General features: G+C 41.8%; 3 protein-coding genes and 1 long non-coding RNA gene across 4 annotated transcripts; 2 read left to right on the top strand and 2 right to left on the bottom strand.

Moving 5' to 3' along the window:
• Window positions 1-348: 348 nt before the first annotated feature.
• On the bottom strand, window positions 349-3,270 carry tmem203 (transmembrane protein 203). Its single transcript, XM_020457314.2, has 2 exons — window positions 3,159-3,270; window positions 349-2,600 (listed from the first exon to the last, which is right to left on the bottom strand). Exon 2 carries the CDS (start codon window positions 2,298-2,300, stop codon window positions 1,884-1,886), a length of 417 nt encoding a protein of 138 aa, XP_020312903.1. The 5' UTR covers window positions 2,301-2,600; window positions 3,159-3,270; the 3' UTR covers window positions 349-1,883.
• LOC109867958 (delta-aminolevulinic acid dehydratase-like) lies at window positions 3,217-14,137 on the top strand. The gene is made up of 12 exons (XM_020457307.2): window positions 3,217-3,317; window positions 4,159-4,281; window positions 4,853-4,903; window positions 6,106-6,202; window positions 10,282-10,417; window positions 10,523-10,606; window positions 10,744-10,832; window positions 11,010-11,065; window positions 11,165-11,252; window positions 11,363-11,449; window positions 13,174-13,303; window positions 13,408-14,137. Exons 2-12 carry the CDS (start codon window positions 4,166-4,168, stop codon window positions 13,464-13,466), a joined length of 993 nt encoding a protein of 330 aa, XP_020312896.1. The 5' UTR covers window positions 3,217-3,317; window positions 4,159-4,165; the 3' UTR covers window positions 13,467-14,137.
• On the bottom strand, window positions 14,046-17,653 carry LOC109867968 (uncharacterized). Its single transcript, XR_002251867.2, has 4 exons — window positions 17,539-17,653; window positions 15,776-15,927; window positions 14,590-14,679; window positions 14,046-14,452 (listed from the first exon to the last, which is right to left on the bottom strand). It is a non-coding gene; the product is annotated as an uncharacterized LOC109867968 (long non-coding RNA).
• A 1,272-nt stretch (window positions 17,654-18,925) lies between these two features.
• Window positions 18,926-24,720, top strand: LOC109868156 (F-box/WD repeat-containing protein 5). Its single transcript, XM_074933781.1, is given in 6 exon segments — window positions 18,926-18,934; window positions 19,256-19,405; window positions 19,610-19,630; window positions 21,398-21,588; window positions 22,236-22,448; window positions 24,001-24,720. Coding segments are annotated over 6 exon segments (825 nt in total). The 3' UTR covers window positions 24,242-24,720.
• The last annotated feature ends 131 nt before the right edge of the window (window positions 24,721-24,851 follow it).

Raw genomic sequence — 24,851 nt, 5'->3', positions numbered from 1 at the left:
ATGTATTTTATTTTCCTAAATGAAGCTTATGCAGCCTTAGCCATGATATTAGCGATTATGACTTTTCCTTCCATGAAAGTTCATATAGGAGTGAGTTCATTTTATTACTTGAACGGCCTTGCCAATGTTGGTTTAGGCATAGGAAATTGAGTGGGTCACACGTCCATCTTCAATGTAAATAGCGACACCTTGTGCCCATATTTCGTCGTCATAAGGCATAACAGTGGACATACCAAAGATCTAAGTCTACATGGGACATAACGGCATGGAATCCGTTCAGCATTGTCCAAAAGAGGGCTGATTAATGTTTCATAGATTTCTGATGATATTAAATAATATTACATTATCAACTTTACCAGCTTAAATGTTTATTTACACATATATACACAAACAACAACAAGGTTACCAAAAACGAGCAGATAAGAAAAGGAGAAGAAAAACTGGCGACAGTCAAACCAAATTCAAGACAGTACTTCAATTATCCCTCCCCAGCACCACATTTCACGTTAGGAATTAAATTACACTTTGAAGGATAAAATTAGGCCATGCTTGAACAAGAGGACCATAACACAGATCAAATACGATAGATTTTATCCACAGGCAGCAATGTTCATGGGAGAGCCATGCAGACAAAGCGCATGGAAACACTGTCACACTGTCCTCAGACGAGGTCAGAAACTGAGGGGAAACCCATGACCCTCATCTCCAGCCATTAGTCCACCGAGTATTTAACAATAGTCTGTTAATTAAAACAACCCACCTGTATAGACGGGTTGGCTCACAACGTCACGAAAGTGATCCAAGCGCATCGATGTGGCCCGGAATGCATGCGTTGTTATGATAGCTAGCAATAATAGGGAATTTCGTTTTGCATGGCCCGGTGCCCAAGGTGGGTAGGATAATTCACTTAAGACCTCCGTCTACCCGGGGCCATGCAAAATTAACTCCACCATTGACAATAACCTGCCATGAGGGGAATGGTAGGTGGGTCGTTGCAGCTTGTATCTTCTTATTGATATATCTTGTTTAGAGGTGTTTTCGCTAGCTAGCTAACCAACAATGCATTTGAGAGACAGCAAGTACTCATTGTGCAAATGTATGTTTTCAATAAACATTGAAAGTAAATATAGTTTACATGTTGTCAACAATCTAAGCCAGGGATGGCGAACTTTGGGGGTCACAAAATTCTGAACTCATGAGGTCTGGATCTGTGTACCTACATCCATACAGTCCCCCTTACACGCAGACACACACATTTTATTTATTACCTTTATTTAACTAGGCAAGTCAGTTAAGAACAAATTCTTATTTTCAATGACGGCCTAGGAACAGTGGGTTAAACAGGGGCAGTACGACAGATTTTTACCTTGTCAGCTCGGGGATTTGATCTTGCAACCTTTTGGTTACTTGTCCAACCCTCTAACCACTAGGCTACCCTGCTGCCCCAACATGCCTTAAGAGCCAGCCCTAACCTTTTGGGGGCCCTACCTTTTGCCCCCCTACCTTGCAAGCAAAACGTGACAGCGGAAGGAATAATATGTAGTTTTACAGCTAATTTCCTGATGTTCTACAGATTCTACCTTAGGGAGAGAAATGTTTGCTGTTTTTAATATGATATCTGAGTGAGTAACAAAATCAATGGGGCCCCCCTGGTCGGTAATTAGACGAAGTTTAAATAGCTGGCAAGACTAATTTACCAATATAAAAAATGTTAGCTGACATGGTATAATTGAGTGACTGTCAGTGACTGACATAACATGAGAAAAACTGCTGATACACAACCAAATTTGCCCAACCCTTATCTAAGCCAACCCGGTCTGGGTTTTTTTCCCCCATAGTTGCGCACGCATCGATTTTGTTGCTAAACAAAACCGCCTCTGGCCTCAGTTGACGCGGCAGGCGCGAATCATCAGCAGCTGCAGGAGGATGAAGAGCGGCGAGACAATGAGACCGAACCACAGATCGCGCGCCTGCTCCTGCTCTGCCAGCTTCTGGCACAGCAGCACCTCACACACCAGCTTGAGGCTGAGCACCGTCAGCACCCATAGCAGCCTCAGCACTGCCAGCCTTTTCTCATTCTCCTGGTACAGCCGGATGGACACGATGGCTGTGAAGTAGGTGCTGAGGCCATCAGCAGCAAACAGAGGGATGAAGACCAGCCACCAGCTCATCCCAGGGTCAAAGAAGTCAGCCCGTAGCGCTACCAGCACGCTGAATACCAGCAGAGCCCCCAGTTGGAGGAAGAGCTCAAAAGTGGCAAAGCCCAGCCATTGGACCAGCTCCCGCAGAGAGAACAGCATTGCCTTAAGTGGAGGAAGTAGACGCAGGTGGACTGTTCAACCAGGGATGAGCTGGGGTATAGTCACTGGTTCGACTCAGGAGAGGTGATGTTCCAGACTCAGGGTGGTAAAGTGTGAAGGAAAGGAGACATGGACGTCTGGGCAGGAATCCACAGAAGGCAATAGAAGAGGAACTGCTGCACAGACGATAAAGTTCATCTACATCATTGAAGACAGTGGGGGGCAGAGAGGACGGAATACTGTGAGCCAGTGATGAGCTTCACATGTGGAGGATGTCTTCAAAGAATCAAGGTGTTCTGCCTTTATTTAGAAACAGAGATATTTTATTCAGGGCATGACAACAAAATGTAACTTCCATTTATTGAAATGGCCATACACTGAACATCCGTGACAATAACTGTTTACTTCAGTTCCCTTTTACCAAATTACATTGTAACAAGCGTGAAGTCGATTGAAACAAACGTATCAAAAGTTGCAAACATTGTTACAATCTCAATCTGTAAGGTTAGTCTAGACGAAACTGATGTGTCGTTCAGAAATACAATGGTTCGAGGGTAGTGATGATAGTTGAAATCGCAAACGAATAACGTAATATCTGTCTAGTAGTTAACCGATCAAATGCTGTATTGTCAGATTATTCGGATAGTTAGCTAACTAACGTTAGCTGAGCTACAGTCAGACAGTGCTAGCACAATGAGCTAGCTCGCTATCTACAGAAGCTCGTAGCGAAGCCCTTCTTCATCTCATACTAGCTAGCTACAATCACCACATACAGCTATTTCTCCTTCTTTGCATGTGTGAACTGATGGGGGTTATTGTATGACATTACAAGGTTTTAACAACAGTTTGTGGTTTTACCTTAATTCATTGAGTTCCGATTTTTTCGTAATGTTTTCCTTCCTTCACTGAGATAGTGTACAATCGCGAGAACTTGTACGTTCACGGAATTTACGGTGGCCGGTTAGTGCGTGAGACTAGTGCAAGCGAAAGCCAATGAGCAAGGACGTACTGTACAAGGTAAGAACACGAACATTAACCTTGTTGTATGTTAGTTTATGCTGATAAATTACGTTTTGGATGTTGCAAGGTGAACAAGTTATACATCTGCAGAATATGAGCAGGAGGAGTTGCAAGTGTGCTTGCTATAGCCGTTTGGTATATGGAGCACATGATTCTTGATCGAATAAATTGAAGTTAGCTTTCTGTCATTACATTTAATTGTTTTTAACCTATTGTTTAATAACAGATTTAACTTAATCATTACTAATAGTGGGTGCTGTATGTCATAAAGCACAATATTGTAAGCTTGCTTTCTAAATCAGTCTTTTAACTATCGTTGTATTTTTATTTGATCAAACGCGTTTTTTTTTTGTCAGGTATCGCTTTAACGTTACTCGTTTCCAGCTGTGAACTTTTGATGTCAGGTGTCAAAGTATGCATTTTGCTTCTCTGGTCCGCGTGCTTATGGATAGTTCCTAAGAAAATAGGAATTATGGACTGACTCTCTCCACCCATTTGATTCGAATATAATTACCTGGTTATTAGAATAAAATCAGCCATTTTAATATAGATGTAGACCTTTTCATGTTAATAAATCTTTAAATTATATAATTATACGGATCTGGGATGTGCTTTCATAAATGTGAACAATTACTCTTGCTCACGTTGAGTGAAAACCAGCATTATTACTGCTGTCACTCAGGGTCATCCAATTGTTTCGTTTAAGTCGGGTTTCACGCATGCTTGGTCAGTTAATGTGGGTGAATGTGTAAACCATTCTCTCATTCCAATGCCTCTCAGAAATGTGGGCGTGAATATAAGTTCCATTGTCAAACACCTCTCTCTTCCTCTCTCCCAGGGCAAAGATGCAACCCGTCGAGTCTCTCCTCCACAGTGGCTATTTTCACCCAACACTCAGATACTGGCAGACCTGTGCCTCAGACTTGAGACCTGAGAACCTCATCTACCCCATCTTCATCACGTAATGTCTCTCCTCTACCACATAGACACTAGGATGTCTTGATGTTGTGATACAAATGTCAAAGTAAGGTAAACTGTACAGTACCAGTGAGAAGTTTGTACACACCAACTCATTCAAGGCTTTTTCTTTATTTGTACAATTTTCCACATTGTAGAATAATAGTGAAGACATAAAACTATGAAATAACACATATGTTTGAAAAAGTTTTTAAAAATGAGCATATGTGGGAACTCCTTCAAGACTGCTGGAAAAGCATTCCTCTTGAAGCTGGTTGAGAGAATGCCAAGAGTGTGCAAAGCTGTCATCAAGGCAAATGATGGCTACTTTGAAGAATCTCAAATATAAAATATATTTTGATTTGTTTAACTCTTTTTTTGGGGTTACTATATGATTCCATATGTGTTATTTCATCGTTTTGATGTCTTCACTATTATTCTACAATGTAGAAAATAGTCGAATGACAGAAAAACCCTTGAATGAGGTGTGTCTAAAATTTTGACTGGTACTGTATATATTTGGGTGGCTATGTGTTTTTGTGACATGGCAGCTTTCTGGTTCTTTTCTCCAACAGTGACAGCCCTGATGCTGTGGAGCCCATCGCTAGTCTACCTGGCCAGGCCAGGTAATGACTCAGGATTACCTGTTCATTTGGTTTATAATCTAATCTATGATAATTGCTCATCTATGCTGGGTACAGTAGTTGAATATCCCCAATGTGCTATTAATGTATCATGTATTGTAATCATATTTTAAAACATATGACTTTGAAACAAAAATACTATCAATTAGAATTATCATGGCTATCTGATTGAGTGAGAATGAGCGGGGGATGGGACCATTGAGAGCAAGGCTGTGACCTCCAGATAAATACTGTGAGGCAGGGTGGATCCAGAGCCAACAACTGGGCCAAGATAAGAAGATAATCCATTCGCTTTTTGTCCCTCACAACCCTCTCTTATCATGCACCATTTGGTTACAATAAAGTAGGCTGTAAACCAATACTGAGCCCTAAGCCTTGGTACTATTATGTGTCAGAGTTGAAAATACTGTGTCTATAGTTCAAATCAAATCCAAGTTTATTTGTCACGTGCGCCGAATACAACAGGTGTAGACTTTACAGTGAAATGCTTACTTACAGGCTCTAACCAATAGTCCAAAAAAGGTATTAGGTGAACAATAGGTAAGTAAAGAAATAAAAAGACAGTGAAAAATAACAGAAGCAAGACTTTATACAGTAGCGAGGCTATAAAAGTAGCGAGGTTACATACGGCCCCCTGTTAGTCAGGCTGATTGAGGTAGTATGTACATGAGATGTGGTTAAAGTGACTATGCGTATATGATGATGGGTAGTGGGACATAATGCAGACAGCCCGGTTAGCCAATGTGCGGGAGCACTGGTTGGTCGGCCCAATTTGAGGTAGTATGTACATGAATGTATAGTTAAAGTGACTATGCAAAAATGATAAACAGAGAGTAGCAGCAGTGTAAAAGAGTGTTTGGGGGGGCACACAATGCAAATAGTCCGGGTAGCCATTTGATTACCTGTTCAGGAGTCTTATGGCTTGGGGGTAACTTGGGGGTAAAAACTGTTGAGAAGCCTATTTGTCATAGACTTGGCACTCCGGTAGTTATCTAACTTACTAAGACTGATTTGGTTTGTTGCCCAAGGCAAACATGATTTTAGGCTATGGAGATCAAATACATCACAATGCATTGCTAATGAAGTGCCACTATGTAATTGCTTGCCTCAAAGTTGTATTGAAATAGCACTTTGTTGTTTGTCCATTCCCTGTGTCTCCCTCAATCTATTTTTTCTCTTCTCAGATATGGAGTGAATAAACTGGAGGGCATGCTACGCCCCCTTGTGGAAAAGGGCTTGAAGTGTGTGCTGATTTTCGGAGTGCCTGCAAAAATAGCTAAGGTACCAGTAAACTATACTGTATCAAGAATATAAACGCAACATGTAAAGTGTTGGTCCCATGTTCCATGAGCTGAAATAAAAGATCCCTGAAATTTTCCATACAGACAAAAAATGTATTTCTCTCCAATTGTGTGCACATATTTGTTTACGTCCCTGTTAGTGAGCATTTCTCATTTGCTGAGATAGTCGATCCACCTCACAGGTGCTGTAATATCAAGAAGCTGTTTAAACAGCATGATCATTATATAGGTGCACCTTGTGCTGGGGACAATAAAAGGCCACTCTAAAATGTGCAGTTTTGTCACACAACACAATGACACAGATGTCTCAAGTTTTGAGGAAGCATGCAATTGTCATGCCTACTGCAGGAACGTCCACCAGAGCTGTTACCAGAGAATTTAATATTAATGTCTCTACCATAAGCCGCCTCCAACGTCATTGGAGAGAATTTGGGAGTACTTCCAACCAGCCTCACAACCGCAGACCATGTGTAACCACACCAGCCCAGGACCTCCACATCCGGCTTTTTCACCTGTGGTATCGTCTAAGACCAGCAACCCGGACAGCTGATGAAACTGAGGAGTATTTGTCTGTAATAAAGCCATTTTGTGGGGGAAAACTCATTCTGATTGGCTGTGTCTGGCTCCCCATTGGGTGAGCCTGGTTTCCAAGTGGGTGGGCCTATGTCCTCCCAAGCCAACTCATGGCTGCACCCCTGCCCAGTCATGTGAAATCCATAGATTAGGGCCTAATGAATTTATTTAAATTGACTGATTTCCTTTATATGAACTGTAACTCAGTAAAATTGTTGCATGTTGCATTTATATTTTTGTTTAGTGTGTATATATAGGTATTTCTAAACTGGACAACTTGTTACAGCTGTTGATAAGTCATTGATAATAATCAGCATTTTCCCCCCCATGTCATTACATTAAGATATGGGGGGATTGTGGCTATCTGTATTGAATACGATTCACAAGTTGATTTAAAACCTATGCTTAACCTTTTATCATGGTTGGTGTTTTGACGGATTTGTCTAAAATCGCGTGACATAAAACAACTTTTCTTTCCTTGCATTTATGGCAGTGTAACTTGTCGTTATATAATATTATGCATTAATCAGTTAAATTAGACATTGAACTTGAACCCTTTAAGAATCCTGGATCTAATTGTTGGACAGTTTTTTTGTAACTCAGAAATGCAGTGTAACTACGTAACATTTAGTTTCTCCTTATGTTACGGGGTGAAAATCAAATAAATGATGTAGGCGATTGCAAAATCGAATGCTTCTAACCAAAAGGGTCACCTTACCTTGATACTTAAAACCTAAGTCAATACTGCCATTAAATGAGTTCTTCAATAATTATGCATAATACTTGTTGGATGCGCATTTGTGTCCATTTGATGTTACACCAGTGTAATTTTCACATGTCATCTGATCCAGGAAGGAATTGTCAGAATGACAGTCAAGTGATGAACAGCTGTTGTGATAGTGCATGCGATGCAACATCAGCCCAAGTGCTGGAAAAAAGGTGTACACAAGGAATGTCCCGAATATTTTGGTGTCTCATTCCTTACATTGGTGAAGACAGCTGTGCCTGGATCCACATTGGATCTAATATCCCTAGCGAATTGATATTGAGCATCTGTTGTTGTCTGCTTGATTGACAGCAGGGTCTCGTTAGATTTAACAGAGAAGGCATTAAGATAATGAGTCTATGTTTTTGTGCCACAGATTGGGCAGAGTTTACTGTGCACAATTGTGTAGGATATTCTGGATATAATGACAAGCCTAGTGGTCTTATTCACAATATGATCAGGTAATGAAATAACATGACAAATACATTTTCTTTTCCATGTTACACCTGCAAAAAAAAAATTGTTGGGGGAGGGGTCTATATTAAGCCCTACATGTACAATTTATATAAATTATACAATTGTATAACACTGAGGTCCTTACAAATTACAATGAAGTGCTTGAAAAAGTCTCTGAAAGTCCTTGAATTTTGCTTGCCAATGTCTTTATGAACCCTGCTTAGAGTATGTATAGTCCTAGGCCTACAGTCGTGGCCAAAAGTTTTGAGAATGACACAAATATACATTTTCACAAAGTCTGCTGCCTCAGTTTGTAGGATGGCAATTTGCATATACCCCAGAATGTTATGAAGAGTGATCAGATTAATTGCAATTAATTGCAAAGTCCCTCTTTGCCATGCAAATGAACTGAATCCCCCAAAAACATTTCCGTCCTGCCACAAAAGGACCAGCTGACAACATGTCAGTGATTCTCTCGTTAACACAGGTGTGAGTGTTGACGAGGACAAGGCTGGAGATCACTCTGTCATGCTGATTGAGTTCGAATAACAGACTGGAAGCTTCAAAAGGAGGGTGGTGCTTGGAATCATTGTTCTTCCTCTGTCAGCCATGGTTACCTGCAAGGAAAAATGTGCCGTCATCATTGCTTTGCACAAAAAGGGCTTCACAGGCAAGGATATTGCTGCCAGTAAGATTGCACCTAAATCAACTATTTATCGGATCATCAAGAACTTCAAGGAGAGCGGTTCAATTGTTGTGAAGAATGCTTCAGGGCGCCCAAGAAAGTCCAGCAAGCGTCAGGACCATCTCCTAAAGTTGATTCAGCTGTGGGATCGGGGCACCACCAGTACAGAGCTTGCTCAGGAATGGCAGCAGGCAGGTGTGAGTGCATCTGCACGCACAGTGAGGCAAAGACTTTTGTAGGATGGCCTGGTGTCAAGAAGGGCAGCAAAGAAGCCACTTCTCTCCAGGAAAAACATCAGGGACAGACTGATATTCTGCAAAAGGTACAGGGATTGGACTGGGGTAAAGTCATTTTCTCTGATGAATCCCCTTTCCGATTGTTTGGGGCATCCGGAAAAAAGCTTGTCCGGAGAAGACAAGGTGAGCGCTACCATCAGTCCTGTGTCATGCCAACAGTAAAGCATCCTGAAACCATTCATGTGAGGGGTTGCTTCTCAGCCAAGGGAGTGGGCTCACTCACAATTTTCCTAAGAACACAGCCATGAATAAAGAATGATACCAACACATCCTCCGATAGCAACTTCTCCCAACCATCCAGGAACAGTTTGGTGACGAACAATGCCTTTTCCAGCATGATGGAGCACCTTGCCATTAGGCAAAAGTGATAAGTGGCTCGGGGAACAAAACATCAATATTTTAGGTCCATGGCCAGGAAACTCCCCAGACCTTAATCCCATTGAGAACTTGTGGTCAATCCACAAGAGGCGGGTGGACAAACAAACAACCCACAAACTCCAAGCATTGATTATGCAAGAATAGGCTGCCATCAGTCAGGATGTGGCCCAGAAGTTAATTGACAGCATGCCAGGGCGGATTGCAGAGGTCTTGAAAAAGAAGGGTCAACACTGCAAATATTGATTCTTTGCATCAACTTCATATAATTGTTAATAAAAGCCTTTGACACTTATGAAATGCTTGTAATTATACTTCAGTATTCCATAGTAACATCTGACAAAAATATCTAAAGACACTGAAGCAGAAAACTTGGTGGAAATTAATATTTGTGTCATTCTCAAAACTTTTGGCCACGACTGTATGTTGTTGTTGTATATAGGTGGAGTTATGGGCCAATATGCATACATTCATTTTTATTTCTCTAAGTACACATGTGGTACTGCATGAAAATCATTTTTGTTTGTTTTAAAACATTTTGTAGTGTTGATCCCAATATCACACATTGGCCCTAATTATTTATAGAAAGACCGATACAGATGTAGGATCTTAATTTGATCACTGTTGTTGAGAATTTTAAAAACTATTCTTAAGTTAGTAATTTCCACTTTAACATTTCAGACTTGATTTGCCCTAATGTAAAATGTATCAACCCCTACAATAAATGTCAATTATTATAATCCACAGAATAATTCACATTTCCTGTTGCTGCAGGATTATTTCCCTGCTGCAGGATTATTAACCTGCTGTAGCAAACTGTCTCAATTTAAGATCCTATATCTGTATGCACTTGGTATGTATTTAAAAGGCTGACGCCAGATTTCTTGCACACCTTGTCATCCTCTCAGGATGAGAGAGGTTCGGGTGCAGACACAGACAATACTCCGGCTGTGTTGGCTGTGAAGAAGATAAAGTCTCTTTTCCCTGACCTGCTGATGGCCTGTGACGTCTGCCTCTGTCCCTACACCTCACATGGACACTGTGGTCAGTCACTCTCAATCACATTCCATTTGTCTAAAACTAATGCAAATATAATTTATTTTGATTGACAGTACATTGTTATAAGACTGTCCTCTGATTCTCCTTCAGGAATCTTGCGGGAGGATGGCACTCTGGACAATGGTGCCAGTTGCCAACGTTTGGCAGAAGTGGCATTGGCCTATGCCCGCGCTGGTGAGTTTGTTCACTCCTCACCCCTCTGTTTTCTACTCACTTCAAAAAAATAGTGTTTATCAATACCAATGTTGTTATTGTTTATGGGGCCTTATACCCATGTCAATAGTTTAAGATCTCTTGTTTGTCTCGTACAGGCTGTCACATCATTGCACCCTCTGATATGATGGATGGGCGAGTGGGAGCTATCAAACATTCACTGATGTCCAATGACATGGGCAACAAGGTAACAGATGGGAGCACTAGTTTGTACATAAAAATAGAACGTATATTCATATGGACTCAATAAGGAAAGGAAAACTTGCCTTAAGGAAATCCTCAGTAAGGAAGCCATTTGCTAAAAGGCAGAATTTCCTGAATGAAAATGTCCAAGAAAATACATGTATTTCTTCCTCCTCCTCAGGTGTCAGTGCTGAGTTACAGTGCCAAGTTTGCTTCCTGTTACTATGGTCCCTTCAGGTAACAAATGATTGTAAAACTTAAGATGGGCAGAAAAGGCATTACTTACGTGTTACCATTTGACAAGATGTTCTAAGATCTATTATTATGTGTGTGTAGAGATGCAGCACAGTCCAAGCCAGCATTTGGAGATAGGCGCTGTTATCAGCTGCCCTCCGGTGCAAGGGGCCTGGCACTACGAGCTGTGGTAAGAAAGTGTCTGAAGTCCGTCCATGTGTATTAGGGGGAGATCGTGTTTGTGTCAGAGATCTTCTGTTTACCCAGCTGGTTGAGGTTTTGTTTATGGTTTTATCTCAGGACAGAGATGTCAAGGAGGGAGCAGATATGCTGATGGTGAAGCCAGGACTGCCCTATCTGGACATAGTGAGGGAGGTCAAAGACAAGGTCAGTATGTTCTCCCTCATTAACCTCTTTCTGTCTGGTAACAGTGTTTCAGGCTCTGGGAGTGGTGTTGATAGTTTGAGCTAAATAAGCACACCACACTAAATTCACATCCAAGCTTTTCATCAGTTATCTATAAAGACTACAACTTGCCTCTAGCTTCTCTTCTGACAACATGAACTCAGCAAAAAAAGAAACAGCCCTTTTTCAGGACCCTGTCTTTCAAAGATAATTGGTAAAAATCCAAATAACTTCACAGATCTCCATAAAGGGTTTAAACACTGTTTCCCATGCTTGTTCAATGAACCATAAATAATTAATGAACATGCACCTGTGGAACGGTCATTAAGACACTAACAGCTTACAGATGGATGGCAATTTAAGGTCACAGTTATGAAGACTTAGGACACTAAAGAGGCCTTTCTACTGACTCTGGAAAAACACCAAAAGAAAGATGCTCAGGGTCCCTGCTCATCTGCGTGAACTTCCTTTAGGCATGCTACAAGGAGATATGAGGACTGCAGATGTGGCCAGGGCAATAAATTGCGATGTCTGTACTGTGAGATGCCTAAGACAGCGCTACAGGGAGACAGGACGGACATCGTCCTCGCAGTGGGAGACCACAACACCTGCACATGATTGGTACAACCGAACATCACACCTGCGGGACTGGTACAGGATGGCAACAACAACTACCTGAGTTACACCAGGAACGCACAATCTCTCCATCAGTGCTCAGACTGTCTGCAATAGGCTGAGAGAGGCTAGACTGAGGGCTTGTAGGCCTGTTGTAACTGTCAAAAACGTCACCAATGGGCACAAACCCACTGTCGTTGGACCAGACAGGACTGGCAAAAAATGCTCTTCACTGACGAGTCGCGGTTTTGGCTCACCAGGGGTGATGGTCGGATTCACATTTATCGAATTTAAGGAATGAGTGTTACATTTAGGCCTGTACTTTGGAGCGGGATCAATTTGGAGGTGGAGGGTCCGTCATGGTCTGGGGCGGTGTGTCACAGCATCATTGGACTGAGCTTGTTGTCATTGCAGGCAATCTCAACGCTGTGCGTTACAGGGAAGACTTCCTCCTCCCTCATGTGGTACCCTTCCTGCAGGCTCATCCTGACATGACCCTCCAGCATGACCATGCCACCAGCCCTACTGCTTGTTCTGTGTGTGATTTCCTGCAAGACAGGAATGTCAGTGTTCTGCCATGGCCAGTGAAGAGCCCAGATCTCAATCCCATTGAGTACGTCTGGGACCTGTTGGATCGGAGAGTGAGGGCTAGGGCCATTCCCCCCAGAAATGCCTGGGAACTTGTAGGTGCCTTGGTGGAAGAGTGGGGTAACATCTCACAGCAAGAACTGGCAAATCTGGTGCAATCCATGAGGGGGAGATGCACTGCAGTACTTAATGGAGCTGGTGGCCACACCAGATACAGACTGTTACTTTTGATTTGTCAAAATCCCCCCCCCCCTTTTGTGCAGGGACACATTATTCCATTTCTGTTAGTCACATGTCTGTGGGACTTGTTCAGTTTATGTCTCAGTTGTTGAATCTTGTTATGTTCATACAAATATGTACACATGTTAAGTTTGCTGAAAATAAACGCAGTTGACAGTGAGAAGATGTTTCTTTTTTTGCTGAGTTTACATGTTTTCACTATCTTTCACAATAGTTTCATCTGCTCCATCGCTTTCTTACCATCCTTCTCTGGTCTCTTCCAGCACCCCACTCACCCACTGGCAGTGTATAATGTGTCAGGGGAGTTTGCCATGCTGTGGCATGGGGCCCAGGCTGGAGCTTTTGACCTGCGCACCGCTGTACTGGAGTCTATGACTGCCTTCCGCAGGGCAGGTGAGAGGGGATGGGAGACTTTGGGTCTGGAGGAACAGTGCTCTGTTCTCTATAGAGAGAGTGAGTTCTACTGCTCTAGTTGTATATTCTTCCCTCTGCTCTAGGTGCTGACATCATCATCACCTACTACACACCTCAACTGCTCACCTGGCTGAAAGAGTAACAGACAGAAGGATGGACATAAAGATGGATCATGTGACAAACTCCTTTTTACCTAGCTGTGCAAGGCTGACCTACACTGACAAATGGTGTCTATTCAAACCAAACTGACATGTGAGAACAGGCAATCTATCTTCATACATTAATTTACAGTTTATTTTTCTATATAACATTGTTACGTCATATTGTATTTTTTCTTTGTGTGCAGCAACCACTAATTCTCACCAAAGGTGGGAGTCTTGAAGCTAGTAGACACATTTGTAAAGCGTATCAAATTCGCTTTGAAGGGTTTGTCTGTTAGATGAAAGAATGGTAATATAAAATATGTTGATTGTGATTTTGTTTTATGGGCATTATTTACTATTCTATAGTTTTCTAAATAGAGTATGACGAATATAGGCCTTGACTTTTTATAGCTCTGTGACGTCTGTAATAGTTCTGGCTTTAGCGCTGACATTTAGCAGTGGTTGTAAGGTTGGGTCAAGAAACCTGTAAAGATCTTTTTTTACCAGGGTAAATGGTCCTGTCCCAGAAAATAGAGATTTGTTAGATAACAGCAATAAAGCTACAATCAAGTCTGAAATGTGCTCCATCAAGTAACATTTTCTTAATTACATATAACTTTGTTCAATACATTTGTCATAGATTTGACTAAATAAAATGAAAGCAAAATAGGTTGCAGTTCAGATGCACTCGACTCTGCTGGTTACCTTCTGTACTTGGGTGTTGTCAGATATATCCACCTCCCAAACAAGGAGTTTACAGACAAGTCGTCATTATCACAAGCACAGAGGAAAAGTACCGGCTAGACATATGCAGAACTATCTAATTCTGTACTAATCAGTGAAATTTTGAAGGAAGGATGCATTTTCAAAGTACAAAAACCCTACCCCTAGTCCCTCTCTAAAATAGCCATCTAAGAGAGAATCTTATTGGCTGGAGGGTTTTCACTGGATGGTGCCGCTTTGAAGACTGTCCACACATCCTCCCCTGCAAAATAGAAAACCAGGTAGAAGTTTAACATGCTTTACTCAGCTACTATACCTACACACACCCATAGATTTGACAGGACACGTGAAACTGGATGTAAACTAGACATACACATTTTGGCAGGTCAAAACACTTACCCCTGAGCTGGTATTGTCAACCTGTAGCTGATTTGATCTTTCCTGAGGGGCAGCAGCAGGAAACTATGCTGTCAGCCACATAGGACAGCGCTGAGAAGGGACACAATTTCTTAATTTGCAATATTACAGTATGTGTCTGTTTCAGTGCTTTCATGTATTTTCCTCATCCTATGTTCATTACATTGTTATTACTTATATACTAGGGCTCTTCGTTAGGAGAACAGAACTTTTTTAACTCGATTGTGCATCATGTAAATGATGCACAATCGGGAGCATCCTGTCATCACCACCATGTACGGCAACTGCGCCGCCCTCAACTGCAAGGCTCTCCAGAGGGTAGTGCGGTCTGTACAACGCATCACAGGGGGCAAACTAGCTGCCTTCTGTGACACCTGCAGCACCCGATGTCACAGGAAGGCCAAAAGATCATCAAGGACAACAATGACCCGAGCCAATGCCTGTTCACCCCGCTATCATCCAGAAGGCGAGGTCAGTACAGGTGCATCAAAGCTGGGACCGAGAGACTGAAAAACAGCCTCTATCTCAAGGCCATCAGACTGTTAAACAGCCATCACTAACATAGAGAGGCTGCTGTCAACATACAGACTCATCTCTGGCCACTTTAATAAATGGACTTAATAAAGGTATCACTAGTCACCTTAAATAATGCCACTTTAATAATGTTTACATATCCTACATTACTCATCTCATATGTATACACTTTTCTATACCATCTACTGCATCTTGCCTATGCCGCACTGCCATCGCTCATCCATATATTTATATGTACATATTCTTATTCATCCCTTACATTTGTGTGTATAAGGTAGTTGTGAATTTGTTTGATTAGTAGAACTTTACAGTAGATTACAGTTCCGATTATTCACAATACAATCGTGCACTTTAGTCTACCTACAAGGGCAACCAGCAAAGCTATGCGACAGGCTGGTAAAATGATACCACCCCTGTCAGGTTTCAAGTTGTAACTCCTTGGCCAATTGAGAAAAATCCTAACCATTCTCTTATAGGTGTCTTATTTTGATGAGCATGAAAAGGAATTACTCTAGAAAATGGTAAATTATTGCATTCATTGAATGTGTACAATTTTGATTTTAGTTAAAGATTGAGTAAATTATGGTATATTAGACTTGTAATTATTTGCTATATAATGTTGTCATTTTCTTACCGCTGAAGATGAGTCACATCATGGGTTGGCTTCAGAAGATGATCTTGGTCATAGACTATATGGGTTATGGTAGGTAGCTTGTACAGTCACAGGAGCTGAAGAAAGGTGCTCAGTTCTATGCAAGTGCTCTAGCTGTTGGAGGTGTGTGCAGACTGCACAGACAAGCCAATGAGAGAACATTCATCATCACAGATGCCTGCATCAGCAATTATGTATGAATAATGCAGAGGAAACTCACTCTGCTAAACTGTCAACAAATTTCTTTGTCAAATATTTTCAACAAATACATGCTTTTGCTCATTCTATTTTCCTCTACCCAAGAATACATTGAGGCCTATCTTTTATACACACAATATATATTGTGTATTTGTTTACTATTGTTATTAGTTTTGTGTTTATAAACCTCTCTGATAGTGCACAATAATTCCTTAACGACAAATTGCTGCTATGTAATTGATTGGTTTACCCCTGGTTTTAATGTCTGGTTTACCATTCTGATGAGATGGCGAGTGTTCTGCTGGTTGCCCCACTTGTCGGGTCTATAACATGTGGGGCAGGAGACTTCTCGCGTTTGTCACGAATTTATGATTTCATGATTATTATTTTTTTTACAATCGAGTCTTACAGGTGCAGAACATTGTCATTTTTCCTGGTTCGCTAGCTACAGTAGCTACCTCTGGTTAGCCATTTGATTCGTCTCCATAAAGATTGTCCACGGGCAGGTGGTTCACGGTTTCATATGATACGAATTTATGTTGGGGGTGAAAAGTAGTTATTGATATAGCTACATTAATGTTTAAGGACACACTTGCAAAGTGACATTTAGGAACGTATGACAGCTAACGTTAGCTTGTAGCTTATCTTGCTATCGCGTAACGTTAGCTAGGTAACGTTAACTTAGTTAGCGAGTTGAAAGGTTTTGCTTCCCTAAATGTGTAGCTTTCAATATATTAATCGCACATTTCAAAACAAACCGTAACGAATATTGTGTTTTAATTTGACTGTTATTTTTAGTTGGAGGTATGTAGAACATCGCTAATTGTTGATGCCGGTAATGTAACTAGCATGCCTTTGATCAATACTAATTTATATTAACGTTACACATAAGAGTCATTGGACGACGCGAAAGCTTCTTCTATGGGGAGTTTAAGAGCCCCGACGCTGGGTCGGATATTATTAACATGCATCACATGCGGTACCGTTTTTGAAGCATAAGGACCTTAACTTTAATATCAGCGATAAATAATTTTCAATAAACAACATGCTAAATTGACACACATAGGTTTATGGTTCCCACACAGCCATATGTCCATGTTACAGCGCTTGTTTACGGGAGACAGAGTGGACTAACGTTACATGCATCTCCCAACACCTGTGTGTAAACTGAAGAAGGATACCACAAACGGGTTGTCGTTGGAAAATACTGTCGGCTGCAACTGTGTTAAAATCGATTAAAACTGTACATTAAGTGTATATTTTTCGTTCGTACAATTATTTTGATGTGATATGAAAGTAGAGATATTAGAATCCGATTCACGTTTGAGAATCGATTCACGTTTAGATGGCGTATTTAGCTGTTTTGGCTTCCAGAGCAATTCGCCTATAAACAGAACAAGTCCTTGGCTTAGCTAGCAATCTAATGTTTACAGAAAGGGGGTTGTTTGTTTGCGAATGCAAGATTAACGTTAGCTAGTAACTTCAAAAGATTCGCTAGCAAACGTTGTAGCTATATGTGGATAAGTATAATTTATGGATATAGCCACCATTCCTTGTTGTGTCCGTTATTCCATATGATCAAGACTGATGATTATACACATGACTGGTTAATTCCATATCATTCTATCAACTCGTGACTGGTTGCTGGACCTCAGTGGGCAAACCTTGCCATGTGGAGTGGGGTTCCAGTCAAACTCTTAGCTGTCATGCTTACTATAAAACGAGTTGGTAGGAAATGGGGTTATTTTCTGGGGCAGGGTCTTATATGTTTTGGGTGCTGCTGTCATGCATGTGTTACTGTATGGCTTCAAATCAAAAAACATTTTATTAGTCACATGTGCCAAATTACAACAGGTGGAGACCTTACAGTGAAATGCTTACAAGCCCCTAACCAACAATGCAGTTTCAAAAAAGTACGGATAAGAATAAGAGATAAAAGTAACAAGAAATTAAAGAGCAGCAGTAAAAGAACAATAGCGCAGGTTGAGAGCTTCAAGTTCCTTGGTGTCCACATCACCAACAAACTAACATGGTCCAAGCACACCAAGGCAGTTGTGAAGAGGGCACGTAAAACCTATTCCCCCTCAGGAGACTGAAAAGATTTGGCATGGATCCTCAAAAGGTTCTACAGCTGCACCATCGAGAGCACTGGTTGCAGCACTGCCTGGTATGGCAACAGCTCGGCCCAGACCACAAGGCACTACAGAGAGTAGTGCAAATGGCCCAGTACTTCACTGGGGCCAAGCTTCCTGCCATCCAGGACCTCTATACCAGGCGGTGTCAGAGGAAGGGTCTAAAAATTGTCAAAGACTCCAGCCACCCTAGTCAAGCCATAAGACTCCTTGTCAAATGGCTACACAGACTATTTGCTGTGCTGCCCCCAACCCCCTCTTTACACCACTGCTACTCTCTGTTTTCATCTATGCATAGTCACTTTAATAACTCTACATAAATGTACATACTACCTCAACTAACCAGTGCCCCCGCACATTGTATTGGTACCCCCCTGTATATAGTCTCTCCACTGCAGCTCCGTCGATGAGAATGGGGGCGTGCTCAGTCATCTTTGTCATGTAATCCACAATCATCTCCTTTGTCTTGATCACATTGAGAGAGAGGTTGGTGTCCTGGCACCACACGGCCAGGTCTCTGACCTCCCTATAGGCTGTCTCGTCATTGTCGGTGATCAGGCCTACCACAGTTTTTTTTTTTTACCCCGTTTTCTCCCCAATTTCGTGGTATCCAATTGTTTCTAGTAGCTACTATCTTGTCTCATCGCTACAACTCCCGTACGGGCTCGGGAGAGACGAAGGTTGAAAGTCATGCGTCCGTCAAGGTCTGCACCGTGAAAGACTGCACCGTCAAGGTCTGTCACATCATATGACCTGAGAAGATGGTAGATTTAGCCTAGGGCTAGGGATAAGCCAAATAAAGATGGCCATTGTGCACCAATATTTGTTTTGTTGGTTTCCACAACAACAGTCACAAAGATACATTTCAGCCTCAAGGCCTATGTTAGCATAACTGCTGTTATGCAAAAATATAAATATTTGTCAATAATATTATAGCACAGGAACCATCACGGACCTGAGTTTCAAGCTTGTAGTGCCCAAAAATGTGATGTAAGGGGAAAGAAATGTAATTGTTGAGATTTGCACTTCGTAGCTGTAGACTTGACATCTTCTCTCACATTTTCCTGTTCTCATCTTTAAACCACTCGTCTCTCTCCTCACCCAACATCCTCCTCTCTACTGTGCTGGCCAGCTTTGGGACACAGAGCGGCCCGATGGCACCATTACCATGGTGCACAGCTCCAGCATGCTCCACTTCAACTGGGGCTACACCCAGTTCTCCCAGTTCAACACTGATGACACCCTGCTATTGGTGTCTGGAGTCTACCTGGGCTCTAATCAAATCAAATGTTATTTGTCACATACACATGGTTAGCAAATGTTAATGTGAGTGTAGCGAAATGCTTGTGCTTCTAGTTCTGACAATGCAGTAATAACCAACGAGTAATCTAACCTAACAATTTCTAACACGTAAAAAACCCAAATACTGCATAGTTTCCTAGGAACGCGAAGCGAGGCGACCATCTCTGTCGGCTCCGGAAGTCACTCTTCCTCTGGGGAGATTGCTGTCATCTGTCTTGGTAGGAGACACACACCTGCTATTTCTCACTCACTTTTTGTCTCCTTCCCTGTCTCTCCTCTATCTCTTTCTCATAATGTGCTTTCATTGGTAATTGTTCTGGAATGTGCATCACAAGGCATTTAACAAATGAAATTAGGCTACTTAATTCAAAACGCAAGTTATCCTCATTAGAAATGTTTTGGTACGCAATGACGTTACTTACGACACAGACATTGTGACTCATGTGTGGCACATAGATGGCGCTCAGTATGAGGACATGTGGAGGAAAACTAAATGACATACACAGCACACCTCTTAATTATAACCCTAACAGTAAGGCAACAAATATTTCCTCAGTGTTTGTTTGCATGCAAAACAGGGTTTAAAAGTAGCATATTTGCTCTGAAACACCCAAGCCAGATTATAACCATTTTTTATAACCCATTTCAGTTGTGCAAGTGCAACCGTGAAAACACAAAGAATCTCACCACACCTGAGACACGTTTTTGCAACATCGTATGAAATAGGCCTACCTGTATTCATGAAGATTGATCTGACCTTTCTATGATAACATAACTGATATCTAAAATATAACAATATTTTCTATTCTCATACTCTAATTGGTCCTTATCCAATGTGGGTAACATAGATGGGGGGAGGGAGGCACAGCAAATAGTCTGGGTAGCCATTTGACTAGATGTTCAGGAGTCTTATGGCTTGACTAGGGTGGCTGGAGTCTTTGACCATTTTTAGGGCCTTCCTCTGACACCGCCTAGTGGTCGGAGGCAGAGCAGTTGCCATACCAGGCAGTGATGCAACCATGCTCTCGATGGTGCAGCTGTAGAACCTTTTGAGGATCTGAGGACCCATGCCAAATCTTTTCAGTCTCCTGAGGGGAAATGCCCTCTTCATGACTGTCTTGGTGTGCTTGGACCATGTTAGTTTGTTGGTGATGTGGACACCAAGGACCTTGAAGCTCTCAACCTGCTCCACTGCAGCCCCGTCGATGAGAATGGGGGTGTGCTCACTCCTCTTTTTCCTGTAGTCCACAATCGTCTTTTTTGTTGTCATTCAAAGTTACAGTTCATACAAAGAAATCAGTTAATTGAAATAAATTAATTGGGCCCTAATTTTAAGCTATGGATTTCTCATGACTGGGCAGGGGCACAGCCATGGGTGGGCCTGGGAGGGCATAGGTCCACCAACTTGGGAGCCAGGTCCAACCACTGGGGAGCCAGGCCAGGCCAGGCCAGGCCAAGCCAATCAGAATTAGTTTCCCCCCACAAAAGGGCTTTATTACAGACAGAAATACTACTCAGTTTCATCACAGCTGTCCGGGTGGCTGGTCTCAGAACATCCCGTAGGTGAAGAAGCCAGATGTGGAGGTCCTGGTTGGACCTACTGGCAAATGATCTAAAAAGACATTGGAGCGGCTTATGGTAGAGAAATTAACATTACATTCTCTGGCAACAGCTCTGTTGGCTATTTCTGCAGTCAGCATGCCAATTGCATTCTCCCTCAACTTGAGACATCTGTGGCATTGTATTGTGCCAAATCTGCACATGTGTCTTTTTATTGTAGCTTCTTGATATGCCACACCTGTCAGGTGAATAGATTATCTTGGCAAAGGAGAAATGCTCACTAACGGGGATGTAAACAAATTTGTGCAAAACATTTGAGAGAAATAAGCTTTTTTGCATATGGAATATGTATTTGATCTTTTATTTCAGCTCATGAAACATGGGACCAACACTTTACATTTTGTGTTTATAGGGAGAGGACAAGACCTACCTGCTCTTCACCACCGGCAGCCTTACCTACTTCCCCCACCAGATAGGTATCAAGCGGATCATGCCTGACCAGAGGATCACGTCTGGGCCTGTCCTGGGGGAGGAGTGCAGCACAGACAAGTTCTTTGACTCTCTAGACCATGTGATCGGCATGGGCCTGTCTCCAGACCACAGGTGAGGGAGTGAGTGTGCATCATGGGCAGCAGTGTGAAGAGGCTGAATAACTTAGTTGCAAGGCTACAGGTGCAAAGATGTGACAGAAGGAGTGCACCTGAAACCCATTTGAATGACTGTCATAAAAACCTCATAGTAACTAATCTCTCATGGACAGATTCTCGCGGACAGATTAAACAGCAAGAATCTGTCAAAACTCAAGCATAATTGTGTGATTACGAGCAGCAATAGTTCCTGGTTTTGGGTTTTTATCATTGATTATCTGGACGAATCAGCATTGGGTGAACATGGTGCTTAAATTGGTGCAGGGATTTTCAATCCCATGTGCAGATGATTTACCATTTTTTGTGGAAACTGTTTATCGTAAAAATTCATGAAAACCTAAATTTGCTCCTGGCCATGATGAACACGGGTGAATTTAACAGAAGGGAGGGGTTTGGCAGAGTTTCCTTTTGCACAATGGCAATCACAATTGTTAACTGCATTTCCCCCAGAAGTAAATCAGGAAATGAGAATTTAGCTTCTGGGTAACCAAGATTACATAGTAAATATTTGTCTTACAACATCACTTTGCTTTCCTCACTTTGTTTTTAATGCTGAACAAGTACATCTTTACCAAGACTGTCCATGCTGTTGTCTCTGTCCAGGTATCTGTATGTGAACAGTCGAGCGTGGCTGGCGGGCTGGATGATCTCTGACCCCATGTCTCCGCACCCCATCGCTGAGGAGATTGACCTGCATGTCATTGACCTGAATAGCCTGCGGGAGGAGAGGCGGAGCCCTTAGGCCCACCGAGCCTTCACACCCAACGAAGAGTGCTTCTTTATCTTCTTGGACGTCAGCAGAGATTTTGTGGCCAGGTATGTATGTCACGGCTGCTTTAACAGTTACAGGGTGTATGGGGTTACTATGGGTTTATAAATGACTTCCGATCCCTTTTTCAATGTTATTGGGCCTTTGTATCAGATACTAACAGAGAAATTGTGTGTATTATATGAAGGACATATTCTTCCATATACAGATTTGATAATCTTTAATCCTGTTCAGCATGTGTTTTATGAAGTTGAACTAAATGTAATGCAAACCCCAGCTGGGCACAGAAATCACCTACAGTACCTTCAGAAAGTATTCACACCCCTTGACTTTTTCCACATTTTGTTATGTTACAGACTGAATTTAAAATATATTAAATTGTGATTTTGTGTCACATGCCTACACCCAATATCCCATCATGTCAAAGTGGAATTAGGTTTTTAGAGATGTTAACAAATGAATACAAAATTAAAATGTCTTGGGTCAGTAAGTATTCAACCCCTTTGTTATGGCAAGCCTAAATAAGTTCAGGAGTAAAAATGTGTTTAACAAGTCACATAATAAGTTCCATTGACTTTCTCTGTGTGCAATAATAGTGTACAAGAATACTACAGGCATCCTTCCTAACTCAGTTGCCGGAGAGGAAGGAAATCACTCAGAGATTTTACCATGGGGCCAATGGTGACATTGAAACAGTTACTGAGTTTAATTGCAGTGATAGGAGAAAACTGATGATGGAACAACAACATTGTAGTTACTCCACAATACTAACTTAAATGAAAAGGAAGCCTGTACAGAATAAAACATATTCCATAACATGCATCCTGTTTGCAATAAGGCACAAAAGTAAAACTACAAATAATTGAACCTTATGTCTTATGTTTGGGGAAAATTCAACACAACACATCACTGAGTACCACTCTTCATATTTTCAAGCATAGTGGTGGCTGCATTATGTTATGGGTGTGTTTGTCATTGCCAAGGACTAGGGAGTTGTTTAGGATAAAAATAAACGGAATAGAGTTAAACAGGCAAAATCCTAGAGGAAAACCTGGTTCGGTCAGCTTTGCAACAGACACTGAGTGACATTCATCTTTCAGCAGGACATTAACTTAAAACACAAGGACAAATATACGCTTGAGTTACTTACCAAGACGACATTGAATGTTCCAGAGTGGCCTAGTTACACTTTTGACATAAATCAGCTTTAAAATCTATGGCAAGACTTGAAAATGGCTTGAATAATTTTATAAAGAATAATGTGCAAATATTATACAATCCAGTTGTGCAAAGCTCTTAGATTTACCCTGAAAGACTCACAGCTGTAATTGCTACAAAAGGTGATTCTTACGTGTATTGATTGACTCAAGGGTATGAATACATATGCAAATTAGATTTTTGTATTTCAATAATTTGCTAAAATTTCTTAACATGTTTTCACTTTGTCATTATGGGGTATTGTGTGTAGATGGGTGAGAATTTAAAAAACATTTTTTTATTCATTTTGAATTCCGGCTGTAACACAACAAAATGGGGGAAAAGTTAAGGGGTATGAATACTTCACTCGTCATTCACCAGTGATTATCACTCTCCCCCTAGTGGTGCAGAGGACAAACATAGTTACATCTGGGACCACCACCACAACATCTGCCTGGCGCAGCTGCAGCATGACGTAGTGGTCAACTCTGTGGCCTTCAGCCCGACCGACCTGGAGCTGCTGCTCTCTGCCAGTGACGACTCCACCATCAAGGTGTGGCACTCGGCTCGTCCGCCCGCCCCCCGCACCCTCTCCTGGCTGGTCCGCAACAAGAACACCACCTCCGCCAACGGGAAACCCTGACCACCTGAGAGGGGTGGGAGGGGACTGGAAATGAGAGCGGGGGAAAGACTGACGCACACTCCAGGAGTAGCTATCTTCATTGTGGGAAAATCACACTTTTTATGCCTGCCTACACAGTGTGGTAGATATGACATCACCAACCTTCAAGGACATGTGACAGCTGGGGTAAGCCACAAGGAGGCATAATTGCAACAGCAATTTCACAGGCCTCTCCATAAATGTCCTTTTTGAAGGTGACACCTAGCAAGGTGAATTGCTGTCATGGTGAAGGTCATACGGTACAGGTAAATTCCTCCTGGACCTTTGCAAGGTTTGGGAGGGAAATTACATTCATTGATTATAACGATCATGCTTCCAAAGAATGAATGAGCTACTGGAGAAGAAACATGGGAGACTACTTCAAGAAAAAATGTTTTTTTGAGTTTGTTCACTGAATGAAGAGAAGAGATGTGGACACTAAAATATAGTCAAAGATCACACTTGTGTGTTTTGTCTTCTGTTTTTAAGTCTTTCGATCTATGTGCATGTTTGCACATATTCTTTCACATTTGTTTATGTTGGGTTGTACTATCACATCAGTGATGTCATATGATTGCAGAGCTGAGGATGT

The sequence above is a fragment of the Oncorhynchus kisutch genome, linkage group LG23 (assembly GCF_002021735.2).
Source record: "Oncorhynchus kisutch isolate 150728-3 linkage group LG23, Okis_V2, whole genome shotgun sequence".
NCBI lineage: Eukaryota > Metazoa > Chordata > Actinopteri > Salmoniformes > Salmonidae > Oncorhynchus > Oncorhynchus kisutch.
The sequence above is the reverse complement of the archived record's forward strand: the minus strand, read 5'-3'. Positions and strand labels throughout refer to the sequence as shown.